This window comes from Gymnoscopelus braueri (assembly GCF_963280865.1).
Source record: "Gymnoscopelus braueri genome assembly, chromosome: 7".
In the NCBI taxonomy this organism is placed as follows: domain Eukaryota; kingdom Metazoa; phylum Chordata; class Actinopteri; order Myctophiformes; family Myctophidae; genus Gymnoscopelus; species Gymnoscopelus braueri.
Genome location: NC_137608.1, coordinates 18,632,145 through 18,650,426, shown reverse-complemented (window position 1 = coordinate 18,650,426; position 18,282 = coordinate 18,632,145). Strand labels below are relative to the sequence as shown.

The following is an 18,282-nucleotide window of genomic DNA, read 5'->3' as shown; positions in this document are numbered from 1 at the left end:
AAGTTTGAGAACCACAACCCAGCCAGCACGCCCACGTGGGACCCATATGGGCCCAATGCGGGCTACTTGGGTACCAAGTGGGCATGGGCTTGAACTGGGCAAATTATGAGGGTCCCACGTGGGCTGCATGTGGGCTAACTGGGCGTGGGTTGGAAGCGGGCAGCCCACGTGGTTCCCGCGTGGGCTGCATGTGGGCTAACTGGGCGTGGGTTGGAAGCGGGCAAGCCCACGTGGTTCCCGCGTGGGCTGCATCTGGGCTAACCGGCATGGGTTGGAAGCGGGCAAGCCCACGTGGTTCCCGTGTGGGCTGCATGTGGGCTAACTGGGCGTGGGTTGGAAGCGGGCAAGCCCACGTGGTTCCCGTGTGGGCTGCATGTGGGCTAACCGGCATGGGTTGGAAGCGGGCAAGCCCACGTGGTTTCCGCGTGGGCTGCATGTGGGCTAACCGGCATGGGTTGGAAGCGGGCAAGCCCACGTGGTTCCCGCGTGGGCTGCATGTGGGCTAACCGGTATGGGTTGGAGGCGGGCAAGCCCACGTGGTTCCCGCGTGGGCTGCATGTGGGCTAACCGGCATGGGTTGGAAGCGGGCAAGCCTACGTGGGTCCCGCGTGGGCTGCATGTGGGCTAACCGGCATGGGTTGGAAGCGGGCAAGCCCACGTGGTTCCCGCGTGGGCTGCATGTGGGCTAACCGGCATGGGTTGGAGAAGGGTAAGCCCACGTGGTTCCCGCGTGGGCTGCATGTGGGCTAACCGGCATGGGTTGGAGGCGGGCTAGCCCACGTGGTTCACACGTGGGCTGCATGTGGGCTAACCGGCATGGTTTGGAAGCGGGCAAGCTCACGTGGTTCCTGCGTGGTCTGCATGTGGGCTAACCGGCATGGGTTGGAAGTGGGCAAGCCCATGTGATTCCCACGTGGTGTACATGTGGGCTAACTGGCATGTACATATGGGCTAACTGGGCATGGGTTGGAACACACACACACGCACGCGCACTCACTCACTATAAATCGATTAATGTGTAAACAGAAACATTTGTTTTTGTTTTTTGTTTTACCACTGCCAAACTAAACGCTAAGGCCAAAAAGCCAAATCTACAAGCTCACAAAGACGGACAAAATATTCAACCCCATTTTAAGTTGTACTATATCTTCTTCTTCTACCCCGGATTTTAACCCAGTTTCCTGCACAAGTGCTGACATAATATTTACCATTAAGATAGAGCCTGCCTGCTCAGGGGATGATTTCAATCTTGACCATCGGGTCAGAATTTGTGTCAGATCCTGTGTCTAGGTGAGACATGACCTTTGACACAATCAAAATGTCTCAATAGAAGAGCAGGGAGACAAAATGCAACCACCCCAATAATATAGTATAAGCTATATTGTATGAACATACTCTACCATACAGATTGGACATTACATTGTATTTTTAAGTTTTTAAGTATTTTGTGTTTGTTTATTAGAGATGGCCATGGCAGGTTAATTGTTTAACTGTTAACCGTTTAACTGGTAACCATTAAAAGGATCCCTGGCTAATAAACCAATCTACAAGCTCAAGCTTGTAGATCGGCTATTTTTGGCAAAGAGGTTTGGTGTAGAGGGGGAAAAAAGAGCAGACCAAGTACAAGTTTACTAAGGGTTTAAGTGGTTAAAGGGGAAGCTACCCAACTCACGTTTTAAAACTTTTTTTTAAGTATAAATGTGTCGTTTGTGATAGGGAGCAATGATAATACAATTTGTTCATAAGCTTGTGGATTCAGAGCTTTCTGCTTTCTTGTGCCTCTTCAAGTCAAAGCATTTTTGTATTCTCCTGGTCAAATCCAGACTAAATCCCCTCCCCCTGCCTGCCTGTTAATAGCTGTCTCTCTCTGTGACCACACATGGCAACAATGAAACAATGGGTATTCAAATTATCACTTCAAAGCCATGCCAGACTAGTCTGGGGTTGGAGGTTGGTGGTTTAGTTTATTTCTTTCTTTAAAAGTTAGTTTTCATTTTTTATTGTAATATGGATTAGTCAGACAAGTTAAAAAAAAAATAGCCTTAGCTTAGGCAGCAGTGGGGACACACATTTCTTCCTTTTAGAAAGACAGAGAGTCTTTTTTTTAAACATAATGAAAACAAGAAGCTGTGTGTGTGTGTGTGTGTGTGTGTGTGTGTGTGTGTGTGTGTGTGTGTGTGTGTGTGTGTGTGTGTGAGAGAGAGAGAGAGCTTGGGTGTTCATTTAGAAAGTCGAATGTTTACATCAGCACAGGTTATGTTGATAAAGGCTGGTGATGTTTGCTTGTATGCAGTATTACACACTATACTTGAGACAGGCAAGGCCAATGTATTAAGTTTTCAGTTAGTATTTTATTGTTATTTATTTATTGTTTATTTGCTCAGGCATTTCTAAGGACAGCCTAAAGGTCCTGCTTGCTTTGGGTCCTAAAGGCCCCCTCTTTTTGCCCACTAAATTCAAATTTAAACTGACAAAGGAATCAAGGAGCAAACAGCAAAGCAGAGAGGAGGATTGCCTTGTGATGGATTTATTTCTGCTTTCATAACTAAGTAAGTAAATATTTAAATGCTGTACTGATCTCTTTAAGTAGTAGATTGTGCATTACTCTGTTCTCAAGCTAAACTTTATTTTCATGCTGTTTTATGCTGCTCAGTTTGGGCATTCTTCCTGCTTGTCTTGGTGAATCATTATAGTATGCTAGCCAAGGCATTAGCTGAAACCTTTACAAGTATTATATATATATATATATATATATATATATATATATATATATATATATATATATATATATATATATATATATATATATATAGGTTGGTTCAAATAGTTCTGGAGGGGCCCAAGTATAGACCCCTGGGAACACCGGTCATTATATGGTTTACGTTTAAAGTTTAACATTTTGAATATTTTTTTTTCTTGTAGATGCCAATGATTGTTTTGTCCAGGCTAAAGTTGCCATGGTTGGAGATATCGGAGGCTCTTCACTGGATGATGCTACCAATGTCGTACCTCCTCTCACATGATTTGGCACTCCAGTTCAACCTTTTTGTGCCTAACGGCAAGAGGAAGTTCAGAGACCTGCTTCTTTATGTTTGTAAGTTTGGGTATTTAATTTTCCTTTATCTGTCTAACTTTAAATGTAATTTGGCAACACATTTGTTGTATACCAGTAGAAGGCATGCCACAGCATATACAGTAATGGAAAGTTTCATAATTCTATAATTTCTAACAGTTGGCTTCTTGTCATTTCTATTAGGAGGACTGAAGGATGCAGAGAGGAGGCTCTCCAAGTGGTTCACCGGGGCTCGTGATAGAGGTGGAAACAAAGTTTGAGCTCAGAGACAGCTTCCACAACTGGATGATGCACCACCCCAGTAGACAATGTCTCTGTCTCTCTTTCTCTCCCCTTAGCAGCACAATGCTTGGGGATACTGGGGATTTAAACAGAAAGGCTCAAGAGACACCCAGGCACACAGAGGGCCCAGATTAATCTGCAACATGAAACTGGATCTCAGAATCCCTCTGCCCTGTTACATGGACAATGGAAGTTTTTGATGCACCTCTTATACACTATTTATTTATTTTTTGGACCATTTTTATTCTTATACTTTGTTCTGTTAATAGTCTCTGTGGAGCATTGTCGGAATATTATTTTGCATTTTTGTGATTTTATGTATATACTGTATGTACACTTGCACATTTGATGTGTGTGCCATCTCTCTTTATTGTCATTGTATTTTCATTATCTTGTAATATTGTTTTTAATAAATTTGTCAAAATATATATTGTCTATTTTCATCCTGGTAAAACTGAAGACGTGTAAAATCTTATACCCAATTTTTACTTTAGGTGTGCTTACAAGAATTAACACGGTTCATGTTTGCTGCTTAATCTATTTTATTTATATTTAAATCTTATTAGGACCCACGTTGGAAATCAAAGGAACCATTGCACAAACAAACTCAGTTAGGACCCACCTTGGTCCCATATAGACTTGCCTAGTTGGGGCCCACCTGGGGCCCAGGTAGAACCCACCTAAAGCCCACATGGGCATCCCAGTTGGGACCCACCTCGGTCCCATATAGACTTGCCTAGTTGGGGCCCACGTGGGGCCCAGGTAGAACCCACCTAAAGCCCACATGGGGCCCATGTGGGGCCCAGGTAGTACCCACCTAAAGCCCACATGGGCATCCCAGATGGGACCCAAGTGGATCCCGCTGACATGCCGACATGGGGCCCATATGGTTCAGCCCACCTTTAAACCATATGGGACCCACCTAGGGCCCCGGTGGAACCCACCTAAAGCCCACCTACATCCCAGTTTGGACCCACCTCGGTCCCATATAGACTTGCCTAGTTGGGGCCCACGTGGGGCCCAGGTAAAACCCACCTAAAGCCCACATGGGCATCCCAGTTGGGACCCACCTCGGTCCCATATAGACATGCCTAGTTGGGGCCCATGTGGGGCCCAGGTAGTACCCACCTAAAGCCCACATGGGGCCCATGTGGGGCCCAGGTAGTACCCACCTAAAGCCCACATGGGGCCCAGGTAGAACCCACCTAAAGCCCACATGGGGCCCATGTGGGGCCCAGGTAGTACCCACCTAAAGCCCACATGGGGCCCACATGGGGCCCATGTGGGGCCCAGGTAGTACCCACCTAAAGCCCAAATGGGGCCCACGTGGGGCCCAGGTAAAACCCACCTAAAGCCCACATGGGGCCCATGTGGGGCCCAGGTAGTACCCACGTAAGGCCCACATGGGCATCCCAGATGGGACCCAAGTGGATCCCGCTGACATGCCGACATGGGGCCCATATGGTTTAGCCCACCTTGAGCCCATATGGGACCCACGTGGGCGTGCTGGCTGGGAAGTCCCACAGCAATAATAGCATGTATTCATTGAAATCTAGTGCCGCCACCATCTTTATGTCAGCAATAATCACAAACAATAAGGGGGTCTGCTTCTGCTGCTGGGGTGGGGGAGGGGAGGGGGGTTGCTGGGGCTAGACTGACTCCAGATATGTGACAACGCCTTGGGATTTTGCTTTTTAATCTCAACAAAACCAGCATCAGAAGCAGCAGACACAGTTCACTGATAAACACACACACACACACACACACACACACACACACACACACACACACACACACACACACACACACACACACACACACACACACACACACACACACACACACACACACACACACACACACACACACACACACACACACACACACACACACACACACACAGCAAGCCATTCTCGGCAAGGCTTGTTTCTATAGCAACAGCATATAAGCGGATGAAAGCGAGAGTGACTGGTTTTCTCCGCAGGTAGCTGCTGCAGTGTGCTGTGTATAACCATGTATTTGTGAAGGGGTGATGTGTGTGTATGTACAGTATGTGTATAGGTATATATACACTATATAGTGTGTGTGTGTGTGTGTGTGTGTGTGTGTGTGTGTGTGTGTGTGTGTGTGTGTGTGTGTGTGTGTGTGTGTGTGTGTGTGTGCATGCGTGCGCGTGATTTGTAAATCAAAACAGCACTTTTAGCCTAGAGTATGTACAGAGATTAATGAGTGAGAGTAATGCCAGAATGTTTGTGGGGGGGGGGGGTGTATACAAGTGAGAGAGAGGACGAGAGGGGGAGAGAGAGCTAGGTACTCAAGGTACCTTATCTTGAACGTCCAGAGGACACTTCTTTTCATGCAGGAATTTCAGGGTCTCGACGTGGCCGTGTCTTGCTGCGTAATAGATAGCGTTGGCTCCACTCTGCAGGGGACGAGAGGGGAAAGAGAAGAGAAGAAAGCTAAGGCATTTATCACCCTCCCTGCAAACTGTTGATATCTTCTCTTGGCAAGAGCGTCCTTGGCACGTCAGTTTTCACATAGAGCCTTCACATAGTCACCTTCAAAGTGCAGCGATACTGCGTGTACATCGAAGTACTTAAGGATACACTAATTGCACTTGCATCGTGTGTTAGGCTAATTAACTGTGAAGATTTAAGCTTATTTCACAGGGCAGACTGGGGATCCAGAGATAACGGTCGTATCAAAGGGGGGTCAGAGGCCGTAATGCATATCAAACAAGGGGTTCTTGAAATTGAAAAGGTTGGAAATCATCACAGGTCTGCAGTGTTCTGCCAGCATGATACTGATAGATGAAGTCTGTCACCTTATCATGAGCCTGGATCTCTGCGCCTTTCCTCATCAGCACCTGGATGATCTGAATGTTACCACCGCCAGCTGCAATCAGGAGGGGAGGGGTCCCATGCTGAAACACACACACACAAAACATTTTTATTTCAGTGTCAATAGCTATAATACCCTTTAGATACCCAGATTTCCTTGTTTTCTTAGGGGCAGCTTCACCGATATTTGACCGATATTCTTTATATGCTGGAAAGTCTCCGACAGCCTACGCAAGATGATGGCCAAGTAAAGTTTTACGTTGCTGCCGGTGATTGCCCAGTGTGAGCCCTCAACAAACAGAACGAACAGGAAAGTGTGAAAGCAGTGAAATTCCCCAGTGAAGACTATATTCACAGCAACCCACATTTACAGTAGTTGGGGTATTTCAGTGTGGTAGTGGAAACACAAGGAAGACCAACACACAGAGAACGGCTGCAGAGCAAGAGTCAAGTACAGAGTAGTACAGAATCCATCCAGGCAGCTGGCTGCCTCCTAGCAATCTACATCGGTCCATTTCTGTCCTGGCTTCCTGTCAGTCTCCCGCATATGTTTTCCCGTCCTTTAACGCCTGCCCCCTTGCACTCTGTGTGACTTGACGCATGATCCTTCTATCTCTCTTTCTCTCTTTGCCCGTCCCGTCTCCCTGCTCACTCGCTTTTCTTCCACACTTGACTGAGTCCCTTACCATTACATCCCCCACCCACGCCCCCGTCAGCTGTCAAACAAACAGCCTTTCCTCCCTGTCAAGAGTGGAAGCCAGCGAGCCGCTGGAAGAAGGAAGAATTCATGGTTGACTGCGAGATTTGCTCGCCAGAATGAAAAAAACAAAAAACAAGAGGAACCGTTGGGCTCTGTTAGGGGATTTTTACGAGTTGTTCTTTTGTGAGGGTTGTATGCTTTGTCGGGCGACTTTCCGTCAATGATTTGGGTGATGTCGGACACCGAAATTAGTCGATCTACAAGCTCACAACGCATCGCCAGGCGCCAGTTGTGGGATTGTAGATCGGCTATTTTTGCCTAATGACGGTGTCAGGCTTGAGTGGCTAATGTGTTTGAAACTTTTGTGAGGGGTGTATGCTTTGTCGGGCGACTTTCCGTCAATGATTTGGGTGATGTCGGACACCGAAATTAGTCGATCTACAAGCTCACAACGCATCGCCAGGCGCCAGTTGTGAGATTGTAGATCGGCTATTTTCGCCTAATGACGGTGTCAGGCTTGAGTGGCTAATGTGTTTGAATCTTGGGATAGTGAAACATGACATTAGTAGATGATATCCATTCAGGCTGGGAAAAGGCCCTTGGTTTTTGTGTTTGTGGGAGTGCGTCACCTTGTTGGGCTGGTTGACGTCGTAGCTGGTCAGGGAACCCAGCAGGTGTTGGAGGCCAGGCACGTTGTCATCGTTGATGGCGTGGATGATGGCCTTCATCACAAAGGAGTCTTCCTCATCCTATATGGGGATTGACAGCCACTGAGAAATGAAACGCTTCGCTTGTCATTTGTCATTTAAAACCCGAAGACCAGGCTGACAGCAGCATGCTGTCCCTCTCATGCTCTCTCCATCAGGTTGTCTCTCTCCATGTCTCTTTCTCCCACATGCTTTGTTAACGGTCAGTGTCCCTTCTTCACAAAACAGTCAAGTCTGGTTAACAGACAACCTCCCGCGACACCCACACAAATTCACCAAATTCAGCAATTATTTCTTCTATCGCTGCCGTTCAGATGAATAACAAGCAGAACTCATTAGAATTTTTCTCAGGCGCCAGCTAGGCATGTGACCCAATAACCTTCAAACTGCATCAGTGGAACAGCACCGAAATGAGCAGGAATGCTCTGCTGCACAGATACAAGGAGGGAGAAAAATACATCAGAGAGAAAGGAGGAGGGAGGGAAGGAGAAAGAGGTGTGTGTGTGTGTGTGTGTGTGTGTGTGTGTGTGTGTGTGTGTGTGTGTGTGTGTGTGTGTGTGTGTGTGTGTGTGTGTGTGTGTGTGTGTGTGTGTGTGTGTGTGTGTGTGCGCGTGCGTGCGTGTGCGTGTGTGCAAGGGGGTTTGCCCAGCCAAGCGGAACACATTCTCCAACTTCACCTCGCTGCCAGGGCAGTCGTGATCACCCGGGCCAACCAGCAGGCACATGACACAGACGCGGACCAGCGGTCGACCTCCGCCAGCGGCTGCGCTGGGAATGTGTTGCTTTAACCCATTCGATCCGGGAACGCATCTCGTGTCATTTCAGATTTCTTTGGCTATTCAAAAATATCAGATATACAAGCTCATAGTGCGGCACCGAGTGCCGCCCTATGAGCTTGTAGATCTGCAAAAAAAATAAGAATCGTGAAAATTTGTGCAAATCTTTGAATATATTTTTCAAGCGAACATTTGTAACTCGAAACTTTGCTTCTGGGGGTCCCTGGAACAAAATATTTTACAAATGTTCGCTATAAAAAATACATATTCAAAGATTTTCACAATTTTTAAATAAAAAAATATATAGCAGATCTACAAGCTCATAGCTCTATGAGCTTGTAGATCTGCTATTTTTGAATAGCCAAAGAAATCTAAAATGACAGAGATGCGTTCCCGGATTGAATGGGTTAACTGCATGGTACTGGTATCATGCAGTTAACAGCTTCTTTTATATTTAATACAACCTTGTATATTGTTGTTTGTGGATTGTGCAGCTATTGTTTTTTGTTCGTTTTGTTTTGCTTTCAAAATGAAAGTAACAAGGTGGTACTGTCTATACTGTCTTTACAGAACAGTTTCAACGTCTCAAAGTGGGGTCTGGGGACCTCCCAGGGGTCCTTGAGGGGGGTTCCAGGGGGTCCCCAGCGAAATTAGTTTACATAGCGTCAAACTTTGTTCAACCACTTGAACACTATATACAGTACATCGGCTATTCCCTGGCACAAAGTATTTTCTGAAAGGGGTCCAAGGCCAAAAACATATTCATTTGGGGGTCCTTGACATGAAAAGATTTGAGAAGCACTGCTCTATACTTTATTATAGAAGAGCCTCAGGAGCATTGTGCACACCGTGCAGTGTGCAGTCTGTATTCTCAGTTCAAGAAAAGATGAAGAAATAAAGAGTTTAAAGCTCCATTGTTTGTTAGCGACGTCTGGAACTTCCAATAATTCCAGCATGCAGATATATATATTTTCTTCCTTTTTCATGTGCTAATTGTGTACTTATGTAATGCACTCTCTAATGTGCAATCAAATCAACTATAAAAACCAAAGAAAATAAATAAATAAAAATATTCTACATCATTGAAATCGATCTTTAGGGTCTAGACTAGAGAGAACCAGTATCACAGATCATTTCCCTTCATTCATATGGTTTCCTTTTACGATAAATAGACCACACACTGGTCAGGGATCAGTGGCCTCAAATATATGGTGAAACAATCCCTCCCTCCATAATAAAAGGGGGCCAAATACCTTTCATGGAGGAATATGTTGGCTTTGTTGTTCATTATACTGGGTCTTGACTACATGGTTAATGCAAAATGGGGCACTAGTGAGACACCAGCTCAGAATCACTTGTAATTTGGGCAACGGGTGCCCTGCACGATAACACACACGCAAATTGCAGTCATTAACAAGTTATGTGAAATGTTCTTGTATCACGCTATATCTATTGTTGAACTAACTGAACTGTGTCAACCGTCTATCAATGAAATGAGGAAGTTGCAATAAAAGTTTTAGATAAGGTAACAGCGGGCCTGGGTTTGTTGATCATTAAGCCTCACATCACATAAGTACAGCAACATATATTGGATACATAACTGCCTGTTCACATAAGACAATACAATCCTCCATGTTAATTTGACACTCAGAGTCAACCCCTTAACCTCTGCCCAATATACTTTTTTGAACGTCAAATAGCTAAAATAGCCACTCTACAAGCTCACAACGCATCGCTACCTGATGTGTTGTGAGGATGTGGATTTGCTATTGCTATACCAAATGTTTGCCTATTTTTGCTGAAGGTTCGCCTATTTTGGCAGAATATTCGGCTATTATGTTATGACTAAAAGAACAAGATCGCCGATACAAGCGGCCAAAATGCGTTTTCTCACGAGGGTGGCTGGCATCTCCCTTACGGATAGGGTTAAGTCATCCGGGAGAGACTCAGAGTAGAGCCACTGCTCCTTTACGTGGAAAGGTGCCCGTTTAGGTGGTTCGGGCATCTAACCCATTAAGACCTGAAGCCGATTCTACAAATGTCTTCAGTTTTCTGAAAAAACGTATGTTTCTATATCAGTGGTTCTCAAACTTTTTCATCTCAAGGACCCCCAAAATGATATGTATTTGGCCGCCGACCCCCATCTCAAAATATTTTGTTCCAGGGACCACCAGAAGCAAAGATTTGAGTTACAAATGTTTGCTTTAAAAGAATATACATATTCAAAGATTTGCACACATTTTCCAAATTTTTCCAAAAATAGCCAAAGTGTAAAATAATGCTTTTTATCTCAAATCAAAAAAGTGACACAGATGCGTTCCTGGTCTTAATGGGCTAAGGGAGGTTTTCCACACAGGTACAGCTGAGAAGAGAGAACCACAGGGCGGAACAAGGACCAGATGGGTGGATTATATCTCCTTGCTGGCCTTGGAATTCCACGAGATCCCTCTCAGTCAGAAGTAGCTAATTTGGGCCAGGAAAGGGAAGTCTGGGATTCTCTGCTGGAACTGTTACCTCCGTGACCTGATTCCGGATAAGCGGTAAGAGCATGGATGGATGATGGGCTCATGTGGTTAAATTAACAGTGAGGATTTTACACACCAGCATGTTATGGTCACCTGCATAAATACACACCAAGATCAGTGTAGGCAAACACACATGCAGACGCTTAAACACACAAATTTTTTCTCCAGCTGAAGTGCATTCGTTAACACTGTCCCCCGAGACTACCCAGGTTTCAAAGCTCAACACTGCGGTGGCTCCTCAAACAAGCATGGTACTCTGGGGAATGTGGTGCTAAGGACATTCTTAGAAACTTAATTGAACACAAAGTGGCTGAGATGTAACTGGAAAATAATAAATAGGCATTGCAAATAGCAGCACAATCTGAAACGGTCTACCAGCTGGTTACTTGACAATTATACTGAAGATATATGGTGAGGGATGAAACAGTAACAGCAGTGTTTCCTTAGGATGGAGTTGTAGCAGCGATGGTGGACAACTGTTTTTTCTTATGCTGGCAGATAGAAACGTCCAGGCGACTGAGGTATACATACAGTACATTTATGCACATTAATGAGCAGGGGAAATGTCTGTCGAGTCTACATTACGAGTTGTAATAAAAGTATAATAAACAATTATTGATATTCACTGAACAAATCGATATATCGGTCTGGCTCTAGTAAGGTCCGCCACCAGGAAGAAGTGTCAGTGGGTAGGCTACTACCTTAATCAATATGGATAAGTCCTAGCATATTCCTATCAAATGACTGCATTTGCTGTAACTTTAAGCTCAATTTACACTCCATCTTACAACAGTGTTGTTTGCCAAAGAGAACAGACCTACAAGGTATGAACATGTTGCATTGCAATGCAGTGATAGCTTGTAGATCTGTTCTTTTTGTGGCGCGAGTCCCACAATACTGTCTTTTAAAAAAATCTTTACCTCATCTGTGAATGATATCCAGAAACCGTGAATTGACCAAGATATGGAGTGCTTGTAGCGCCGATTAAATGTGTAGATGGCAGATAGACGAAGCCCGTAAAAATATATATAAAATAAAATAAAATACAAATGTATACAAAATAATTCATATTACAGCAGCAGCTGAATGCATGTAGAGGAAACGATGGTAAAAGACATTTTTGACTAAAAGCTACCATGTCACTCAAAACGGGTCCAGAATGCTCAGTCAATGTCTAGCCACGTCTTCACTGTAGCTCTTTAATGGGTTTTGAGATATCTCTGACCATTAACTCCAACGACCAATGATTCCATTGACCATTGGGGTGGTCAGGTTACTCTGTTGACTAGGGTTCATGCCATTTACCCTGATTTTGCAATTGTCGCTCTGGATAAGAGCGTTTGCTAAATGACTAAATGTCAATTGTAATGCAAAATGACAATTGATTTCACTGACCATTGATTCCATTGGCCATTGATACCACTGACCATTGATTACATTGACCATTGATTCCACTGTCCATTGATTCCACTGACCATTGATTGACACTGACCAATGGCTGCCATGTCAATATGGTCCATCGTGATTTGGAGTACGAAAACCAGCAGCTTACCAGTGTGTCCTCACTCCGCGCCACACTGATGTTACTTCGGGACAGGAAGGAACGGGACAGGCGGTTACATAAGGAGATGAGACGGACCGATTGCTGGAACAGAGAAGAACAGATACGAGTGAATGATTATCTAGTGTCTACCTGACTGGAAAGGTTATGGTCAGGTCATGTTAAAGGGAATTGATTTAGCTGGGGAGGAACTTGGAAATGGGAAGAGGAAAGCCATTATGGTTTGTGGAGTGAAGCGGGCGTGGGTTGTGGTACAAGTGTGTGCGTGTGTGTGTGTGTGTGTGTGTGTGTGTGTGTGTGTGTGTGTGTGTGACACAGAATAGTTGGAGTTTTCTACTTTCTGTGTGTGTGTGTGTGTGTGTGTGTGTGTGTGTGTGTGTGTGTGTGTGTGTGTGTGTGTGTGTGTGTGTGTGTGTGTGTGTGTGTGCGTGTGCGTGTGCGTTTTCTCCTTGCTGAGCTGTGCTGTCATTCAAATTGTGTCTTTGAAATGTTTGCTTCATTTTTTATTTCAACTGAACAATCTATATTTTGTTCTGTACTATCCATGCCTCCTCATTACGACGCTCATCACAGCACGCCAGCGAGGGACAGCGTGACAGGAGTCAACCCACCACACAGACAGCTGCTCTCATTAATACCAGCATGCCTGGCAGGGCCTTCTGGCAATTAACTGTCCAAACTGTTATTATTATATTAGATGTGTGTGTGTTGTTTATCAATACTTTTAAGTTATTGGTCAAGTTTATGCTAAATGCAAGGTTTGAGTGCATGGATGTAAATGAACAAAGTACTTACTTTCCATTTTCTCCGTGCTGCAAACTTCTTAAACTTCTCCATGTTCACAGCAGACTCCTTCCGGCTCAGTGCTTGCTGTGTGTCTTTTGGCTGGTTTGACAAAGTGGAAATATGTTGATTAACCACTTAAGCCCTATATACTTCTTCGTACAATGAATAGCAGAAATAACTTATGTACATGCTTGTAGATCTACAGATTTTTTTTTATATATCTTGCCCATAATGACATGCCCAAAAAAGGAACGCCAGGTTGAAAGTGGTGAATAGCTATTGTCACAAAGATGTGAAAGATTAACATTTAAAATATGAACTTCAGCTGATGGATCTAACCTTGATCCAGGGGTGCTGGAGGCTGTCCTGAATGGTCATTCTCTTTCTAGAATAGAACAGGCAAAGAGTTAACTGCACATATTAAGGATGAGAAAACGGATGGGAATTTCTTAACCCATTGAGACCTAGAACGCATCTGTGTCACTTTTTAGATTTGAGCTAAAAAAGGCAATATTTTACACTTTGGGCTATTCAAAAATAGCAGATCTACAAGCTCATAGCGCGGCACAGAGTGCCGCGCTACGAGCTTGTAGATCTGCTATTTTTGAAAAAAACGTGTGTGCAAATGTGTGCAAATCTTTGAATACATATATTCTTTTAAAGCGAACATTTTAACTCAAATCTTTGCTTCTGGGGGTCCCTGGAACAACATATTTTGAGATGGGCGTCGGCGGCCAAATACATATAATTTTGGGTGGTCCTTGACATGAACAATTTTGAAAACCACCGATATAGAAACATACGTTTTTTTTCAGAAAACTGTTGGGATTTAGAAGACATTTGTAGAATCGGCTTCAGGTCTTAATGGGTTAAAAGGATCCCTGGCTAATAAGCCTTATATGCCTCAATACATTATAATTGCCCTCTATAACTCAAATTAAATGAGATCATATTTTTTTTATTTTAGAAATAGCTGATCTTTCACTCAATAGGGACCGCCCCCGTCGCAAGTTGATGATGTCATGTGTCCATGTGTGTGGTTCAGACCTATGGAATGTATGGAACGCACGTGGAATCATCTTCTTGCGACGACAGCGGTCCCTATAGAGTGAAAGATCGACTATTTCTAAAATCAATAAAATATTTACGGCGTTTTTAATTTCTAATTTTAGTTATAGAGGGCAATTATAATGTATTAAGGCATATTAACCAGGGATCCTTTTAACATGCTACAGTGTGCTATGCATCCAGGACAAGCATAAAAAAGGAACAATTTAGCACCTCTAGACTGCACACAGTATATCTTTCTGACATAATGAGTTTGAGTCAAAGCCCTCTGGCTTCTGGTTTCCCCTGGAAACCAGAAAACTAAAAAGGATAGCGTAATGTCCATTACTCTTAATACGTTGATGGTAGATAAACGAAGAGATACATTATACAGTACAGTGCAGTACAGTAGGGTACAGGGGAGTCAGACGAAAGGGAAAGGAAAGGGGAAAGGGAGTAGTGTCTGGTCCCAGCAGATGGCTGCTCAGATGTCTCAGATGAGCGCACAGGGGTGGGGTTACAGGCCCTAACCACTTGACACCGATTTTCACTGTAGAATCTATTTGGAATTAAACAAAAGGCACCTGGGAGCGCAAACCCTGCTCTCACCAAAATCTCTTTGGTGCGAGCAATCTATTCCTGCGAACAATCTATTCCTGCAAATACAGAATCTGACAAACGTAGGCTTATTTCGATCTGGACCCAAAAGTTAATCATCTCTTTGTGGCGGCCGACTGATCATTCCCGCCAAGTTTCAGGTTCACCCATCCATTGTTGATTTTCCCCTTGAGCTTAATTTTGATCTTGACCTTTGAGACCCAAACGTTAATCATCTCATTCGGGTAGCCTACACAGTAAAATCCTCAGCATTCATTAATCCATTTGTAACACTAAGAGTGTACAAATGTAACCATTTTGTACACTTAAAGTTAAATTTGCACTGATGATTTGGCTGTGTACATCATCATCCTCACCAAGTTGTAAATCTGTGCATCCGTTCAACTTATTTTGTTCACAGACACACAGACAGGAGCGATCACAATGCCCAGAGAAAATGTCAAGAGAAAACCGGTAGCTTGTGCATACTTGGGGTCTTTGATAAGCAGTCGTGCTATGAAGTCTTTGGCCAGGCCGCTTGTGCTGCTGAAGAACTCCTCGTCGAAGGTGTAGTCCACGGCCGACACGTTGGCCAGCGTCTCCTGCTTGTTGTCACCCAGGAAGGGAGAGGCACCACTCAAACTGAACAACAGGAAACAACTCCAGTTAGTGAAACCGGCAGTGCTCTCTTGCACAGTATGCACAAAATTCTAAACAGAAAAAAAAGAACACTGTACGGCACTTGCTTTTTGAAAAAAAAAAATGAACATTTTATGCATGAGCACAGCTGAATCCTGAGTGTTGATTTAACCCTAATGGTGTACAAATGGACCCTGTGTCCAATGTCCACAATAAATTAATTTAAGCTTTACTGCTGCACACGTGCTGTTCATACACTACGTTACAGCTTTAAAAAACAACGCCAATGTGACGCATTTGAGCTTGTAGATCTGCTATTTGGGATATCTTTCAATTAAAAAAAGTTTTAAAAACTGTCTCTCTCTGTCTCTCTCTCTTACTTGTCCCTAGTGGGGTCCAGTAATCAAAAGGAAGGAGCTGGGATTGCATTTCAGTTCAGGGAGTAATTCAGTGATTGCACTGATTGGCTTCAACCTGGGAAACTGAAACTAAGACCATGTTGATGTGAAAACGTGATTACGGAACAAGCTCTTGTTGCTGGTTCATTAGTCGCAGGCTGACATCAAACTAAAAGGAGTGTGGAAGTCAAACACGAGCAAGGGGAAATGTACTTGGACTGTCGCAATCCTCTCATCTACGCCACCACTCAGATTGGACCTCAGGAATGTTAACCACTTAAACCAGGGATGTCAAACATACGGCCCGCGGGCCGGATCAGGCCCGCTAACTACTTTAATCCGGCCCGCGAGATGATTTTGCAAAGCAGGAAAAAAAAAAAAAAAAAAACTTTTTTTTTTTTTTTTTTTTTTTTGTGCCAAAAATGTTTTCATATTTTTTTGGCCAAGTCTACACCTGCAACCACACGTAACTTCCACTTTCCTCTTCTTCTTCCTCGTCTTTGTATTGGTATTGTTTGTGTTGGAGCGCCTCAGTGCGGCTGCAGAGTTCATGTGCAACCTCTTCCAGAGAGAGATAGAGACACTAGAAACTCTGCTGGAGACACAAAACAAACTGTGTAGACTTGGCCCCTTGAAATAAAATGTATTTTGGCACAAAAAAAATATATATATATATTTTTTTTTTAACACATTTTTTTCAACAGTAATCGATTAATTAATCGGTAAGGCCTAACGGTAAACGGTTAATAAAATGTCTCCATTTGGCCATCCCTATTTGTGAAGTTTACATTTTCAGAATGTGCTTGTACTAACTAAGACTAAGTAAAGTAAACAAAGAAAACTATCTGAAGTTATTGTTATTATTAGTTATTATGCCATGATTTTACCGGTCCGGTACCGGTCCGGTACCGGTCCGGTACCGGTCCGGTACCGGTCCGGCCCTCTGGCCCTCTGGCTCTCCTCCATGTGGCCCCTGAGCTAAAATGAGTTTGCCATCCCTGACTTAAACCCTCTATTCTTAGTAAAACAGACCTGAGTTACAACTGTACTTGGACCACTTTTTTCCCCCATCTACAAGAAAATCACGTAATCAAAAATAGCCGATCTACAAGCTCACAAGGCCTCAAAACGTGTCACGTCGCGACATGTTGTAAAGCTTGTAGATCTGCTATTTTGGGCAAATGTTCCCCCCAGAATAGGGGGTGGACTGTTGGGGTTCAAGTTGTCAAGCCCTGGGGTTAATTCAACCTGGTAAGCATTTCTCACTCTGAAATGCACGCAGCTGAAATCCTGGGAGAGAAAACCCTCATCATAGGGTGATATATTTCACCCGTAGTGCATATATGCGGCAGGGCTGTCAACGAATATTCCACATTCAAACCTATAGTCAAATATTAAAATAAACAAACATTTGAATGTGTAAATTAAGGTTGGAATTAAAAAGCAGCAGCTGGCCTCGCAAGATCACAGAGCCATCTGTTTGCAGATTGCAACGCTACACTTCAAGTTACACCCTGCCTTGCTGTGCGTAGACAGACAACCCCGGCTGGGTAGAACCGCTGCACTGAATACACACAGGAATCACACAACATCACTTTAATTGATTGAAAATGGTAATGTAGATCCAACTGAAATGGGCAATGGTGGCAGAAAAATTCATGACCAGACTCCGAAGAGAGTGATCTAAAAGCTTTGCTTGGAATTTTCCCTCTGGGTAAAATGTCCTTTGTTGTCATAAACAACAATTGTGAAGTGTGCCTTCATTTTATTTACACGAAAACATTACAAAAGTGTAGGCTATAAATGGAGTGTAACTGAATAGATTGGTTTGATTACAATTTCCCATTTCATGTCACGAGAAAATGTAATTAACAGCCTGGGCTTTTATTTAAACCATTATATTACTGAACCTTATTAATATAAGGCTATAGAATAATAGAATAAAGGTATGAATCATTCATTTGATCTAGCAAGGGAGCATGTATCTCAGCACCAACCATGGTGCAGAGAGAGAGAGACAGAAAGAGATTGTCTGCGAATGAAGTTTTATGGGTCAAAATATGTTATATTAAACATAGATGGTTCTTCGTCTTCACCACAACACCCCTAATCCTTAAACCTTAAATGAGCCATATTGACGTCAATACGTCATTGTATATTCACAGCTTCGTACATATAATAATCGTACATTTCACTTAAATGGCATCATTTCTGATTTATATTTTCTCCAAAGTCATTAAAATGTTACTGAAGTTACCTGAATAGTTGAGTCAGTTAAGAAATTCAACTTGAATGTTTGAAGTTCTTTAAATATCTTTTCTCCGAGGACTATTTTTTTCTAGACTTTTCAA

General features: G+C 43.6%; 1 protein-coding gene across 3 annotated transcripts in view; it reads right to left on the bottom strand.

Annotated features, from left to right (window-relative positions):
- Nucleotides 1–18,282, bottom strand: part of dapk1 (death-associated protein kinase 1) — a 94,999-nt gene that overhangs the window by 32,275 nt on the left and 44,442 nt on the right. For all 3 annotated transcript variants that reach the window (XM_080434023.1, XM_080434022.1, XM_080434024.1), the window contains exons 8-14: nt 15,384–15,536; nt 13,590–13,635; nt 13,260–13,349; nt 12,456–12,548; nt 7,525–7,644; nt 6,180–6,278; nt 5,679–5,777 (exon numbers count right to left, since the gene is read on the bottom strand). In XM_080434023.1, coding sequence (XP_080290149.1) covers nt 5,679–5,777; nt 6,180–6,278; nt 7,525–7,644; nt 12,456–12,548; nt 13,260–13,349; nt 13,590–13,635; nt 15,384–15,536 — 700 coding nt within the window. The remainder of the gene's footprint in view (nt 1–5,678; nt 5,778–6,179; nt 6,279–7,524; nt 7,645–12,455; nt 12,549–13,259; nt 13,350–13,589; nt 13,636–15,383; nt 15,537–18,282) is intronic.